Genomic DNA, 18,144 nt, shown 5'->3' with positions numbered 1-18,144 from the left:
AGCCTCTGCTGTGTGTATTATATAGTATATGCAAGTGATCCAATGCTAGGTAAAATCCATCTCTAAATCCTCATTGAAGCCTCTGCTGTGTGTATTATATAGTATATGCAAGTGATCCAATGCTAGGTAAAATCCATATTTGAATGCTGTTTTCTGTCTACCCCTAATCAAATTAAGTGTTGCCACCTAGGCAGGGAACACCCTGTGTAGAAAACCATTTGTTTGAATGTGCCTCAGATGTGCTAATTAAGCAGACAGAACCACAGTCATGTGACTTTTAGGCCTATATAAACCCAGTCAGAACCCAGTGGCCTATATAAACCCAGAACCCAGTGGCCCATTATAAGTGGCATGTCTACTGAACAACTGAAGTTTAAAAGGAAGTTCAAAAGAAGTGAGGAAGAAGTGGACACCCCATCTGGCCCTGATTCCTGCATTTGAACTACGCTGGAAAGGAGGATATCACCTATACCAGACTGCATCATTACTGCTGTGATGCTGCCTTTACCATTTATATTTGCTGTGACTTCACTTCTTCTCAAATTATGCACTTCTTTCTACCAGCCTCAGTATGTCTCAAACTCTATTCATATATCTCCATCTCTCCTTCCTTCCCCACTTCTCAGTTCACATGAACTCCTTTCTTACCTGCGTCCTCTGACACCACACAGCTATATCCCCTGCACTAAAACACACCCCTACAAATCATCCTCACACATCCTCTTTCTATCCATGCTTCTCCTCCTTGCTTCTGGGGATATCTCTCCCAATCCTGGTCCCTGTCTTATTTCTACTTGCTCTCGTCCTCGCCTCCCACATGCAACTTCTACTCCTTCTGGTGTCAACCCCTCCAACCTCATACCCATCCCCTGCCACCCTCCCTCCTCTCTCCCTTTCTCCTGTGCCCTTTGGAATGCTCGCTCCCTCTCTAACAAGTTCCTCTCTGTGCATGACTTCTTTCTCTCACTCTCTGCTTCTCTTTGCTATAACTGAGACCTGGCTCACTCAGTCTGACTCTGCTCTGGAAGCTGCCCTCTCCTACGGTGGCCTTTCCTTCTCCCACACTCCACGCCCTGATGGCAGGGGTGGAGGCGTGGGGCTCCTGCTCTCCTCTCTCTGCCATTACCGAACCCTTTCTATTCCCCCCTCTCTTGCTTTTCCCTCCTTTGAGGCTCACACTGTCCAGATCTTCTCTCCTCTCCCTGTTCATGTGGCGGTCATCTATCGCCCACCTACCTCTACTCATCCCCCTTCTGCCTTTCTCTCTCACTTTGAATCCTGGCTCTCTTTCTTTCTCTCCTCAGACTCCCCTGTTCTTCTCCTTGGGGACTTCAATTGCCACATTGATGACCCCTCTCTCTCTTGGGCTTCCCGCTTTCTTTCTCTTACTTCTTCTTTTGGCCTTCAACAGTGGACTGCAGCCAGCACCCACAAGGATGGCCACTACTTATACCTGGTTTTCACTAAAAACTTCTCTCTCTCTGATTTCTCCATTTCCCCTTTTCCTCTCTCTGACCATCATCTCATCTCATTCTCTTTATCTCGCTTCTCCCCTTCTCCACCTCCATCTACCCCCCGGTTCTGCAGAAATCTGCGCTCTATTCACTTACCTGACTTTGAGTCCACTTTACGCTCCTCCCACTCCTCTCTCAGCTCTGCTACAGACCCTGACAACCTGGTCAGAAAGTACAACTCTGTCTTGTCCTCGTCTCTTGATCTACATGCCCCGCTTTCTCTCTGCCGCCCTCGCCCTTCTAACCCTAGACCCTGGCTAAATTCCCACACGCGCATGCTGCGTTCCTCCACTCGTTCCTCTGAACGCCTCTGGAGGAAGTCTCACACTCTCGCAGACTTCCTTCACTACAAACTTATGCTATCCTGTTTCAACTCTGCCCTCTCGCAAGCTAAACAAGCCTACTTTTCTGCACTAATCAACATGCACAAGTCTAACCCACGCCGACTGTTCTCTGTCTTTGATACTCTACTCAAACCACCCTCAGCTGCCTCTCCTTCCTCCATCTCCGCTCAGGACTTTGCTGAATATTTTAAGGAAAAGGTGGAATCCATACGGCAGAACATCCCCTCTGTTTCTTCCCCCCATCCAACACCTCTTCCTAACTCTCCTCCTGCCTTCCTTGACTCTTTTTCCACTGTCTCAGAGGATGTGTCGCTGTTGATCGCCTCTTCTCCCTCTACCACTTGCCCTCTTGACCCCATTCCCTCCCATCTCCTAAAACCTCTAGCTCCTACTATAATCCCTACGCTTACACACATTTTTAACTCCTCCCTCTGCTCTGGGACCTTTCCATCCTCCTTCAAACATGCAACAGTCATACCATTACTCAAAAACAGCAAGCTTGACCCTACCTGTCTTTCTAACTATCGACCTGTCTCCCTCCTGCCTTTTGCCTCTAAACTCCTTGAACGTCTCGTATTCTCTCGCTTGCTCCATTTTCTCAACACCTATTCTCTCCTAGACCCTCTACAATCTACTGCTCACTCCACCGAAACAGCCCTCACTAAAATAACTGACGACCTCCATGCTGCCAAAGACAGAGGTCATTACACTCTGCTCATATTACTCGACCTCTCTGCAGCATTTGACACAGTGGACCACCCTCTTCTCCTCCACATTCTCCATACTCTTGGTGTTCGGAACAAAGCTCTATCCTGGATCTCATCCTACCTCTCCCATCGTACTTTCAGTGTCTCTTCTGCTAACACCTCCTCCTCCTCCTCCTCCTCTATTGATCTCTCTGTGTGGGTACCCCAGGGCTCTGTCCTGGGACCTCTTCTCTTTTCTCTGTACACACTCTCTCTAGGTGACCTAATAACATCTTTTGGGTTTAATTATCACCTCTATGCTGACGACACACAAATATACTTTTCAACACCTGACCTTACACCTGCTGTACAAACCAAAGTTTCTGAATGTCTCTCTGCTATATCATCCTGGATGGCCCTCCGACGCCTTAAACTCAACATGGCTAAAACAGAGCACCTCATACTTCCTCCCAAACCTGGCCCTACTACCTCCTTCCACATTACTGTTGGAACTACAATCATTCACCCAGTAGCCCAAGCACGCTGCCTAGGGGTCACACTCTACTCCTCTCTCACATTCGCCCCTCACATTCAAAACATTTCTAAAACTTGTCGCTTTTTCCTCCGCAATATAACTAAGATACGCCCTTTCCTCTGTTGTTCGACTGCTAAAACGCTGACTCAGGTCCTCATTCTCTCCCGTCTTGATTACTGTAACCTCCTGCTGTCTGGCCTTCCTGCCTCTCACCTGTCTCCCCTACAATCTATCCTAAACGCTGCTGCCAGAATCACTCTACTCTTTCCTAGATCTGTCTCAGCATCTCCCCTCCTGAAATCCCTCTCCTGGCTTCGATCAAATCCCGCATCTCACACTCCATTCTTCTCCTCACTTTTAAAGCTTTACATTCTTCTGCCCCTCCTTACATCTCATCCCTAATTTCTCGCTATGCACCATCCTGACTCTTGCGTTCTTCTCAAGGATGTCTTCTTTCTACCCCCTTTGTATCTAAAGCCCTCTCCCGCCATAAACCTTTTTCACTGACTGCCCCACACCTCTGGAATGCCCTTCCCCTCAGTACCCGACTAGCACCCTCTCTATCCACCTTTAAGACCCACCTTAAGACACACTTGCTTAAAGAAGCATATGAATAGCACTGTGGCTATTCTGAACACATGGCACATAAAGCTTGGCCCCCTGCAGATGCACTTACCAGAACTCCCTCCTACTGTCTCTGTACGTTCTACCTACCTACCAATTAGACTGTAAGCTCCTCGGGGCAGGGACTCCTCTTCCGAAATGTTACTTTTATGTCTAAAGCACTTATTCCCATGATCTGTTATTTATATTATCTGTTATTTATTTGATTACCACATGTATTACTACTGTGAAGCGCTATATACACGAATGGCGCTATATAAATAAAGACATACAATACAATACACAGGAGGGGGGATAAGAAGATGAATTCCCTTTAATATAACACCTGCAGATAGAGAGCCCGGCGACGGACACACCTTTAGGAACGGGAACGCGCCACACAGGCGTGGGGATAAGAAGATGAATTCCCTTTAATATAAAACCTGCAGATAGAGAGCCCGGCGACGGACACACCTTTAGGAACGGGAACGCACCGCACACGCGTGGGGAGAAGAAGATGAATTCCCTTTAATATAACACCTGCAGACAGAGAGCCCGGCGACGGACACACCTTTAGGAACGGGAACGCGCCACACAGGCGTGGGGATAAGAAGATTAATTCCCTTTAATATAACACCTGCAGATAGAGAGCCCGGCGACGGACACACCTTTAGGAACGGGAACGCGCCACACAGGCGTGGGGATAAGAAGATGAATTCCCTTTAATATAACACCTGCCAGATAGAGAGCCCGGCGACGGACACACCTTTAGGAACGGGAACGCGCCACACAGGCGTGGGGATAAGAAGATGAATTCCCATTAATATAACACCTGCAGATAGAGAGCCCGGCGGCGGACACACCTTTAGGAACGGGAACGCGCCACACAGGCGTGGGGATAAGAAGATGAATTCCCTTTAATATAACACCTGCAGATAGAGAGCCCAGCGACGGACACACCTTTAGGAACGGGAACGCGCCACACAGGAGGGGGGAGAAGAAGATGAATTCCCTGTAATATAACACCTGCAGACAGCGAGCCCGGCGACGGACACACCTTTAGGAACGGGAACGCGCCACACAGGCGTGGGGAGAAGAAGATGAATTCCCTTTAATATAACACCTGCAAACAGCGAGCCCGGCGACGGACACACCTTTAGGAACGGGAACGCGCCACACAGGAGGGGGGAGAAGAAGATGAATTCCCTGTAATATAACACCTGCAGACAGCGAGCCCGGCGACGGACACACCTTTAGGAACGGGAACGCGCCACACAGGCGTGGGGAGAAGAAGATGAATTCCCTTTAATATAACACCTGCAAACAGCGAGCCCGGCGACGGACACACCTTTAGGAACGGGAACGCGCCACACAGGCGTGGGGATAAGAAGATGAATTCCCTTTAATATAACACCTGCAGATAGAGAGCCCGGCGACGGACACACCTTTAGGAACGGGAACGCGCCACACAGGCGTGGGGATAAGAAGATGAATTCCCTGTAATATAACAACTGCAGATAGAGAGCCCGGTGACGGACACACCTTTAGGAACGGGAACGCACCACACAGGAGGGGGGAGAAGAAGATGAATTCCCTGTAATATAACACCTGCAGATAGAGAGCCCGGCGACGGACACACCTTTAGGAACGGGAACGCGCCACACAGGCGTGGGGATAAGAAGATGAATTCCCTGTAATATAACACTGCAGACAGAGAGCCCGGCGACGGACACACCTTTAGGAACGGGAACGCGCCACACAGGAGGGGGGAGAAGAAGATGAATTCCCTGTAATATAACAACTGCAGATAGAGAGCCCGGCGACGGACACACTTTTAGGAACGGGAACGCACCGCACACGCGTGGGGAGAAGAAGATGAATTCCCTTTAATATAACACCTGCAGACAGAGAGCCCGGCGACGGACACACCTCTAGGAACGGGAACGCGCCACACAGGCGTGGGGATAAGAAGATTAATTCCCTTTAATATAACACCTGCAGATAGAGAGCCCGGCGACGGACACACCTTTAGGAACGGGAACGCGCCACACAGGCGTGGGGATAAGAAGATGAATTCCCCTGTAATATAACACCTGCAGATAGAGAGCCCGGCGACGGACACACCTTTAGGAACGGGAACGCGCCACACAGGAGGGGGGAGAAGAAGATGAATTCCCTGTAATATAACACCCGCAGATAGAGAGCCCAGCGACGGACACACCTTTAGGAACGGGAACGCGCCACACAGGCGTGGGGATAAGAAGATGAATTCCCTGTAATATAACACCTGCAGACAGAGAGCCCGGCGACGGACACACCTTTAGGAACGGGAACGCGCCACACAGGAGGGGGGAGAAGAAGATGAATTCCCTGTAATATAACACCTGCAGACAGCGAGCCCGGCGATGGACACACCTTTAGGAACGGGAACGCGCCACACAGGCGTGGGGATAAGAAGATTAATTCCCTTTAATATAACACCTGCAGACAGAGAGCCCGGCGGCGGACACACCTTTAGGAACGGGAACGCGCCGCACAGGCGTGGGGATAAGAAGATAAATTCCCTTTAATATAACACTGCAGACAGAGAGCCCGGCGACGGACACACCTTTAGGAACGGGAACGCGCCACACAGGCGTGGGGATAAGAAGATGAATTCCCCTGTAATATAACACCTGCAGACAGAGAGCCCGGCGGCGGACACACCTTTAGGAACGGGAACGCGCCACACAGGCGTGGGGATAAGAAGATGAATTCCCCTGTAATATAACACCTGCAGACAGAGAGCCCGGCGACGGACACACCTTTAGGAACGGGAACGCGCCACACAGGAGGGGGGAGAAGAAGATGAATTCCCTTTAATATAACACCTGCAGATAGAGAGCCCGGCGACGGACGCACCTTTAGGAACGGGAACGCACCACACAGGCGTGGGGATAAGAAGATGAATTCCCTGTAATATAACACCTGCAGACAGAGAGCCCGGTGACGGACACACCTTTAGGAACGGGAACGCGCCACACAGGCGTGGGGAGAAGAAGATGAATTCCCTGTAATATAACACCTGCAGACAGCGAGCCCGGCGACGGACACACCTTTAGGAACGGGAACGCACCACACAGGCTTGGGGAGAAGATGAATTCCCTTTAATATAACACCTGCAGACAGAGAGCCCGGCGACGGACACACCTTTAGGAACGGGAACGCGCCACACAGGAGGGGGGAGAAGAAGATGAATTCCCTGTAATATAACACCTGCAGACAGCGAGCCCGGCGATGGACACACCTTTAGGAACGGGAACGCGCCACACAGGCGTGGGGATAAGAAGATGAATTCCCTTTAATATAACACCTGCAGACAGAGAGCCCGGCGGCGGACACACCTTTAGGAACGGGAACGCGCCGCACAGGCGTGGGGATAAGAAGATAAATTCCCTTTAATATAACACTGCAGACAGAGAGCCCGGCGACGGACACACCTTTAGGAACGGGAACGCGCCACACAGGCGTGGGGATAAGAAGATGAATTCCCCTGTAATATAACACCTGCAGACAGAGAGCCCGGCGGCGGACACACCTTTAGGAACGGGAACGCGCCACACAGGCGTGGGGATAAGAAGATGAATTCCCCTGTAATATAACACCTGCAGACAGAGAGCCCGGCGACGGACACACCTTTAGGAACGGGAACGCGCCACACAGGAGGGGGGAGAAGAAGATGAATTCCCTTTAATATAACACCTGCAGATAGAGAGCCCGGCGACGGACACACCTTTAGGAACGGGAACGCACCACACAGGCGTGGGGATAAGAAGATGAATTCCCTGTAATATAACACCTGCAGACAGCGAGCCCGGCGACGGACACACCTTTAGGAACGGGAACGCACCACACAGGCGTGGGGAGAAGAAGATGAATTCCCTTTAATATAACACCTGCAGACAGCGAGCCCGGCGACGGACACACCTTTAGGAACGGGAACACGCCACACAGGCGTGGGGAGAAGAAGATGAATTCCCTGTAATATAACACCTGCAGATAGAGAGCCCGGCGACGGACACACCTTTAGGAACGGGAACGCACCACACAGGCGAGGGGATAAGAAGATGAATTCCCTGTAATATAACACCTGCAGACAGCGTGCCCGGCGACGGACACACCTTTAGGAACGGGAACGCGCCACACAGGCGTGGGGAGAAGAAGATGAATTCCCTTTAATATAACACCTGCAGATAGAGAGCCCGGCGGCGGACACACCTTTAGGAACGGGAACGCGCCACACAGGTGTGGGGAGAAGAAGATGAATTCCCTTTAATATAACACCCGCAGATAGAGAGCCCAGCGACGGACACACCTTTAGGAACGGGAACGCACCACACAGGCGAGGGGATAAGAAGATGAATTCCCTGTAATATAACACCTGCAGACAGCGTGCCCGGCGACGGACACACCTTTAGGAACGGGAACGCGCCACACAGGCGTGGGGAGAAGAAGATGAATTCCCTTTAATATAACACTGCAGACAGAGAGCCCGGCGACGGACACACCTTTAGGAACGGGAACGCGCCACACAGGCGTGGGGATAAGAAGATGAATTCCCCTGTAATATAACACCTGCAGACAGAGAGCCCGGCGGCGGACACACCTTTAGGAACGGGAACGCGCCACACAGGCGTGGGGATAAGAAGATGAATTCCCCTGTAATATAACACCTGCAGACAGAGAGCCCGGCGACGGACACACCTTTAGGAACGGGAACGCGCCACACAGGAGGGGGGAGAAGAAGATGAATTCCCTTTAATATAACACCTGCAGATAGAGAGCCCGGCGACGGACACACCTTTAGGAACGGGAACGCACCACACAGGCGTGGGGAGAAGAAGATGAATTCCCTGTAATATAACACCTGCAGACAGCGAGCCCGGCGACGGACACACCTTTAGGAACGGGAACGCACCACACAGGCGTGGGGAGAAGAAGATGAATTCCCTTTAATATAACACCTGCAGACAGAGAGCCCGGCGACGGACACACCTTTAGGAACGGGAACGCGCCACACAGGAGGGGGGAGAAGAAGATGAATTCCCTGTAATATAACACCTGCAGACAGCGAGCCCGGCGATGGACACACCTTTAGGAACGGGAACGCGCCACACAGGCGTGGGGATAAGAAGATTAATTCCCTTTAATATAACACCTGCAGACAGAGAGCCCGGCGGCGGACACACCTTTAGGAACGGGAACGCGCCGCACAGGCGTGGGGATAAGAAGATAAATTCCCTTTAATATAACACTGCAGACAGAGAGCCCGGCGACGGACACACCTTTAGGACGGGAACGCGCCACACAGGCGTGGGGATAAGAAGATGAATTCCCCTGTAATATAACACCTGCAGACAGAGAGCCCGGCGGCGGACACACCTTTAGGAACGGGAACGCGCCACACAGGCGTGGGGATAAGAAGATGAATTCCCCTGTAATATAACACCTGCAGACAGAGAGCCCGGCGACGGACACACCTTTAGGAACGGGAACGCGCCACACAGGAGGGGGGAGAAGAAGATGAATTCCCTTTAATATAACACCTGCAGATAGAGAGCCCGGCGACGGACACACCTTTAGGAACGGGAACGCACCACACAGGCGTGGGGATAAGAAGATGAATTCCCTGTAATATAACACCTGCAGACAGCGAGCCCGGCGACGGACACACCTTTAGGAACGGGAACGCACCATAGAGGCGTGGGGATAAGAAGATGAATTCCCTGTAATATAACACCTGCAGACAGAGAGCCCGGTGACGGACACACCTTTAGGAACGGGAACGCGCCACACAGGCGTGGGGAGAAGAAGATGAATTCCCTGTAATATAACACCTGCAGACAGCGAGCCCGGCGACGGACACACCTTTAGGAACGGGAACGCACCACACAGGCGTGGGGAGAAGAAGATGAATTCCCTTTAATATAACACCTGCAGACAGAGAGCCCGGCGACGGACACACCTTTAGGAACGGGAACGCGCCACACAGGAGGGGGGAGAAGAAGATGAATTCCCTGTAATATAACACCTGCAGACAGCGAGCCCGGCGATGGACACACCTTTAGGAACGGGAACGCGCCACACAGGCGTGGGGATAAGAAGATGAATTCCCTTTAATATAACACCTGCAGACAGAGAGCCCGGCGGCGGACACACCTTTAGGAACGGGAACGCGCCGCACAGGCGTGGGGATAAGAAGATAAATTCCCTTTAATATAACACTGCAGACAGAGAGCCCGGCGACGGACACACCTTTAGGAACGGGAACGCGCCACACAGGCGTGGGGATAAGAAGATGAATTCCCCTGTAATATAACACCTGCAGACAGAGAGCCCGGCGGCGGACACAACTTTAGGAACGGGAACGCGCCACACAGGCGTGGGGATAAGAAGATGAATTCCCCTGTAATATAACACCTGCAGACAGAGAGCCCGGCGACGGACACACCTTTAGGAACGGGAACGCGCCGCACAGGAGGGGGGAGAAGAAGATGAATTCCCTTTAATATAACACCTGCAGATAGAGAGCCCGGCGACGGACACACCTTTAGGAACGGGAACGCACCACACAGGCGTGGGGAGAAGAAGATGAATTCCCTTTAATATAACACCTGCAGACAGCGAGCCCGGCGACGGACACACCTTTAGGAACGGGAACACGCCACACAGGCGTGGGGAGAAGAAGATGAATTCCCTGTAATATAACACCTGCAGATAGAGAGCCCGGCGACGGACACACCTTTAGGAACGGTAACGCACCACACAGGCGAGGGGATAAGAAGATGAATTCCCTGTAATATAACACCTGCAGACAGCGTGCCCGGCGACGGACACACCTTTAGGAACGGGAACGCGCCACACAGGCGTGGGGAGAAGAAGATGAATTCCCTTTAATATAACACCTGCAGATAGAGAGCCCGGCGACGGACACACCTTTAGGAACGGGAACGCGCCACACAGGTGTGGGGAGAAGAAGATGAATTCCCTTTAATATAACACCCGCAGATAGAGAGCCCAGCGACGGACACACCTTTAGGAACGGGAACGCGCCGCACAGGCGTGGGGAGAAGAAGATGAATTCCCTGTAATATAACACCTGCAGACAGCGTGCCCGGCGACGGACACACCTTTAGGAACGGGAACGCGCCACACAGGCGTGGGGAGAAGAAGATGAATTCCCTTTAATATAACACCTGCAGATAGAGAGCCCGGCGGCGGACACACCTTTAGGAACGGGAACGCGCCGCACAGGCGTGGGGAGAAGAAGATGAATTCCCTTTAATATAACACCCGCAGATAGAGAGCCCAGCGACGGACACACGTTTAGGAACGGGAACGCGCCACACAGGCGTGGGGATAAGAAGATGAATTCCCTTTAATATAACACCTGCAGATAGAGAGCCCGGCGACGGACACACCTTTAGGAACGGGAACGCGCCACACAGGAGGGGGGAGAAGAAGATTAATTCCCTTTAATAAAACACCTGCAGATAGAGAGCCCGGCGACGGACACACCTTTAGGAACGGGAACGCGCCACACAGGAGTGGGGAGAAGAAGACGAATTCAAGTCTACGGTTTCTAATAAAACCGCCGTGCGACGAGTACATTACTTACCATCGTAGGTACAATCGGAGAAGTCCCACTGGTTCCAGCGCCGTGTGTCCTGCACCGGTGGCGTCTCCGAAGCGGGCTCAGTTTTGCCTGCGTATTAGACAAGAGACATTAGATTCCCTGTATACTAAACGGACATACCTGGACATTGCAAACACGAAGGAAAGCCAAATGCAAAAAGGGGATCACGGACGAGGTGGGGGATCACGGATCACGGACGAGGTGGGGGATCACGGATCACGGACGAGGTGGGGGATCATGGATCACGGACGAGGTGGGGGATCACGGACGAGGTGGGGGATCACGGATCACACGACGAGGTGGGGGATGGGGGATCACGGACGAGGTGGGGGATCACGGACGCGGTGGGGGATGGGGGATCACGGACGAGGTGGGGGATGGGGGATCACGGACGAGGTGGGGGATGGGGGATCACGGACGAGGTGGGGGATGGGGGATCATTCTTCCCCCCTCTCCACACCCAGAGACACACACACACACCTCCTCACCAATAGACACACACACCTCCTCACCCAGAGACACACACCGTCTCACCCAGAGACACACACACACCTCCTCACCCAGAGACACACACACACACACCTCCTCACCCAGACACACACCTCCTCACCCAGAGACACACACACACACCTCCTCACCCAGAGACACACACACACACCTCCTCACCAAGACACACACACACCTCCTCACCAAGACACACACACACACCTCCTCACCAAGATACACACACACACCTCACCAAGACACACACATACACACCTCCTCACACACACACACACACACACCTCACACACCTCCTCACCCAGAGACACACACACACACCTCCTCACCCAGAGACACACACACACACCTCCTCACCCAGAGAGACACACACACACACCTCCTCACCCAGAGACACACACACACACACACCTCCTCACCCAGACACACACACACACCTCCTCACCCAGAGACACACACACCTCCTCACCCAGAGACACACACACCTCCTCACCCAGAGACACACACACACACACACACACACACCTCCTCACCCAGAGACACACACACACCTCCTCACCCAGAGACACACACACACCTCCTCACCCAGAGACACACACACACCTCACCCAGAGACACACACACACCTCCTCACCCAGAGACACACACACACACACCTCCTCACCCAGAGACACACACACACACCTCCTCACCCAGAGACACACACACATCTCCTCACCCAGAGACACACACACACACTTCCTCACCCAGAGACACACACACCTCCTCACCCAGAGACACACACACCTCCTCACCCAGCGACACACACACACCTCCTCACCCAGAGACACACACACACCTCCTCACCCAGAGACACACACACACCTCCTCACCCAGAGACACACACACAGACACCTCCTCACCCAGAGACACACACACAGACACCTCCTCACCCAGAGACACACACACACACACCTCCTCACCCAGAGACACACACACACACCTCCTCACGCAGACACAAACACACACCTCCTCACCCAGAAACACACACACACACATACACACCTCCTCAGCCAGAGACACACACACACACACCTCCTCACCCAGAGAGACACACACACACCTCCTCACCCAGAGACACACACACACCTCCTCACCCAGAGACACACACACACACCTCCTCACCCAGAGACACACACACACACACACCTCCTCACCCAGAGACACACACACACACACCTCCTCACCCAGACACACACACACACACACACATCTCCTCACCCAGAGACACACACACCTCCTCACCCAGAGACCTCCTCACCCAGAGACACACACACACCTCCTCACCCAGAGACACACACACACACACATCTCCTCACCCAGAGACACACACACCTCCTCACCCAGAGACCTCCTCACCCAGAGACACACACACACCTCCTCACCCAGAGACACACACACACCTCCTCACCCAGAGACACACACACACACCTCCTCACTCAGAGACACACACACCCACCTCCTCACCCAGAGACACACACACACACCTCCTCACCCAGAGACACACACACACCTCCTCACCCAGAGACACACACACACACACCTCCTAACCCAGAGACACACACACACACCTCCTCACCCAGAGACACACACACACACCTCCTCACCCAGAGACACACACACACACCTCCTCACCCAGAGACACACACACACACCTCCTCACCCAGAGACACACACACATCTCCTCACCCAGAGACACACACACACACACTTCCTCACCCAGAGACACACACACTTCCTCACCCAGAGACACACACCTCCTCACCCAGACACACACACCTCCTCACCCAGAGACACACACACACCTCCTCACCCAGAGACACACACACACATCTCCTCACCCAGAGACACACACACACACCTCCTCACCCAGAGACACACACACACACACCTCCTCACCCAGAGACACACACACCTCCTCACCCAGCGACACACACACACCTCCTCACCCAGAGACACATACACACCTCCTCACCCAGAGACACACACACACCTCCTCACCCAGAGACACACACACACCTCCTCACCCAGAGACACACACCTCCTCACCCAGAGACACACACACACACACCTCCTCACCCAGAGACACACACACACACACCTCCTCACCCAGAGACACACACACACACCTCCTCACGCAGACACAAACACACACCTCCTCACCCAGAAACACACACACATACACACCTCCTCAGCCAGAGACACACACACACACACACCTCCTCACCCAGAGAGACACACACACACCTCCTCACCCAGAGACACACACACACCTCCTCACCCAGAGACACACACACACACACACACCTCCTCACCCAAAGACACACACACACCTCCTCACCCAGAGACACACACACCGCCTCACCCAGACACACACACCTCACCCAGAGACACACAGACACACCTCTCCTCACCCAGAGACACACACACCTCCTCACCCAGAGACACACACACACACCTCCTCACCCAGAGACACACACACACCTCCTCACCCAGAGACACACACACACACACCTCCTCACCCAGAGACACACACACACACACCTCCTCACCCAGAGACACACACACACACACCTCCTCACCCAGAGACACACACACACACACCTCCTCACCCAGAGAGACACACACACACACACCTCCTCACCCAGAGAGACACACACACACCTCCTCACCCAGAGACACACACACACACACCTCCTCACCCAGAGACACACACACACCTCCTCACCCAGAGACACACACACACACACCTCCTCACCCAGAGAGACACACACACACCTCCTCACCCAGAGACACAAACACACACACCGCCTCACCCAGAGACACACACACACACCTCCTCACCCAGAGACACACACACACACACACACCTCCTCACCCAGAGACACACACACACCTCCTCACCCAGAGACACACACACACCTCCTCACCCAGAGACACACACACCTCCTCACCCAGAGACACGCACACACACACACCTCCTCACCCAGAGACACACACACACACACCTCCTCACCCAGACACACACACACACACACCTCCTCACCCAGAGACACACACACACCTCCTCACCCAGAGACACACACACACCTCCTCACCCAGAGACACACACACACACACCTCCTCACCCAGACACACACACACACACCTCCTCACCCAGAGACACACACACACCTCCTCACCCAGAGACACACACCTCCTCACCCAGAGACACACACACACCTCCTCACCCAGAGACACACACACACACCTCCTCACCCAGAGACACACACACACACCTCCTCACCCAGAGACACACACACACCTCCTCACCCAGAGACACACACACACCTCCTCACCCAGAGACACACACACACACCTCCTCACCCAGACACACACACACACACACACCTCCTCACCCAGAGACACACACACACCTCCTCACCCAGAGACACACACCTCCTCACCCAGAGACACACACACCTACTCACCCAGAGACACACACACACACCGCCTCACCCAGAGACACACACACACACCTCCTCACCCAGAGACACACACACACACACCTCCTCACCCAGAGACACACACACACACACCTCCTCACCCAGAGACACACACACACACACCTCCTCACCCAGAGACACACACACCTCCTCACCCAGAGACACACACACACCTCCTCACCCAGAGACACACACACACCTCCTCACCCAGAGAGACACACACACACACACCTCCTCACCCAGAGACACACACCTCCTCACCCAGAGACACACACACACACACCTCCTTACCCAGAGACAAACACACACAAACACCTCCTCACCCAGAGACACACACACACACACCTCCTCACCCAGAGACACACACACCTCCTCACCCAGAGACACACACACACACCTCCTCACCCAGAGACACACACACCTCCTCACCCAGACACACACACCTCCTCACCCAGACACACACACCTCCTCACCCAGAGACACACACACCTCCTCACCCAGAGACACACACACAGCTCCTCACCCAGAGACACACACACCTCCTCACCCAGAGACACACACACACACACCTCCTCACCCAGAGACACACACACACACACACCTCCTCACCCAGAGACACACACACACACACCTCCTCACCCAGAGACACACACACCTCCTCACCCAGAGACACACACACACACACCTCCTCACCCAGAGACACACACACCTCCTCACCCAGAGACACACACACCTCCTCACCCAGAGACACACACACACACCTCCTCACCCAGAGACACACACACACACCTCCTCACCCAGAGACACCAGCATCTGGTAATTGTCCATCATAACGTCCTTGTAGAGGTCTTTCTGCCATTCTTCTAGACATTTCCACTCTTCTTTTGTGAAGTAAATCGCAACATCATCAAACGTGACCAGCAGCTGGAAGATAAACATACGCCTATGATATATATTACCGGTAACTGTTACATACGCCTATAATATATATTACCTGTAACTGTTACATACGCCTATAATATATATTACCTGTAACTGTTACATACGCCTATAATATATATTACCGGTAACTGTTACATACGCCTATAACATATATTATCTGTAACTGTTACATACGCCTATAATATATATTACCTGTAACTGTTACATACGCCTTTAATATATATTATCTGTAACTGTTACATATGCCTATAATATATATTATCTGTAACTGTTACATACGCCTATAATATATATTACCTGTAACTGTTACATGCGCCTATAATATATATTACCTGTAACTGTTACATACGCCTATAATATATATTATCTGTAACTGTTACATGCGCCTATAATTTATATTACCTGTAACTGTTACATGCGCCTATAATATATATCACCTGTAACTGTTACATACTGTACGCCTATAATATATATTACCTGTAACTGTTACATACGCCTAATATATATTACCTGTAACTGTTACATACGCCTAATATATATTACCTGTAACTGTTACATACGCCTATAATATATATTACCTGTAACTGTTACATACGCCTATAATATATATTATCTGTAACTGTTACATACGCCTATACTATATATTACCTGTAACTGTTACATACGCCTATAATATATATTACCTGTAACTGTTACATGCGCCTATAATATATATTACCTGTAACTGTTACATACGCCTATAATATATATTACCTGTAACTGTTACATACGCCTCTAATATATATTATCTGTAACTGTTACATACGCCTATAATATATATTACCTGTAACTGTTACATACGCCTATAATATATATTATCTGTAACTGTTACATACGCCTATAATATATATTACCTGTAACTGTTACATACGCCTCTAATATATATTATCTGTAACTGTTACATACGCCTATAATATATATTACCTGTAACTGTTACATACGCCTCTAATATATATTATTTGTAACTGTTATATGCGCCTATAATATATATTACCTGTAACTGTTACATACGCCTATAATATATATTACCTGTAACTGTTACATACGCCTATAATATATATTATCTGTAACTGTTACATACGCCTATAATATATATTACCTGTAACTGTTACATACGCCTATAATATATTATCTGTAACTGTTACATACGCCTATAATATATATTATCTGTAACTGTTACATACGCCTATAATATATATTACCTGTAACTGTTACATACGCCTATAATATATATTACCTGTAACTGTTACATACGCCTATAATATATATTACCTGTAACTGTTACATACGCCTATAATATATATTATCTGTAACTGTTACATACGCCTATAATATATATTACCTGTAACTGTTACATACGCCTATAATATATATTATCTGTAACTGTTACATACGCCTATAATATATATTATCTGTAACTGTTACATACGCCTATAATATATATTACCTGTAACTGTTACATACGCCTATAATATATATTACCTGTAACTCTTACATACGCCTATAATATATATTACCTGTAACTGTTACATACGCCTGTAATATATATTACCTGTAACTGTTACATACGCCTATAATATATATTACCTGTAACTGTTACATACTATAATATATATTATCTGTAACTGTTACATACTATAATATATATTATCTGTAACTGTTACATGCGCCTATAATATATATTACCTGTAACTGTTACATACGCCTATAATATATATTACCTGTAACTGTTACATACGCCTATAATATATATTATCTGTTACTGTTACATGCGCCTATAA

At 50.8% G+C, this 18,144-nt stretch overlaps 1 protein-coding gene across 2 annotated transcripts in view; it reads right to left on the bottom strand.

Moving 5' to 3' along the window:
• The window catches only part of LOC142484873 (uncharacterized), a 55,036-nt gene that overhangs the window by 23,620 nt on the left and 13,272 nt on the right, over positions 1-18,144 (bottom strand). For both annotated transcript variants that reach the window (XM_075584103.1, XM_075584104.1), the window contains exons 2-3: positions 16,180-16,306; positions 11,340-11,426 (exon numbers count right to left, since the gene is read on the bottom strand). In XM_075584103.1, coding sequence (XP_075440218.1) covers positions 11,340-11,426; positions 16,180-16,306 — 214 coding nt within the window. The remainder of the gene's footprint in view (positions 1-11,339; positions 11,427-16,179; positions 16,307-18,144) is intronic.

Source organism: Ascaphus truei, unplaced genomic scaffold (genome assembly GCF_040206685.1).
Source record: "Ascaphus truei isolate aAscTru1 unplaced genomic scaffold, aAscTru1.hap1 HAP1_SCAFFOLD_449, whole genome shotgun sequence".
NCBI lineage: Eukaryota > Metazoa > Chordata > Amphibia > Anura > Ascaphidae > Ascaphus > Ascaphus truei.
The sequence above is the reverse complement of the archived record's forward strand: the minus strand, read 5'-3'. Positions and strand labels throughout refer to the sequence as shown.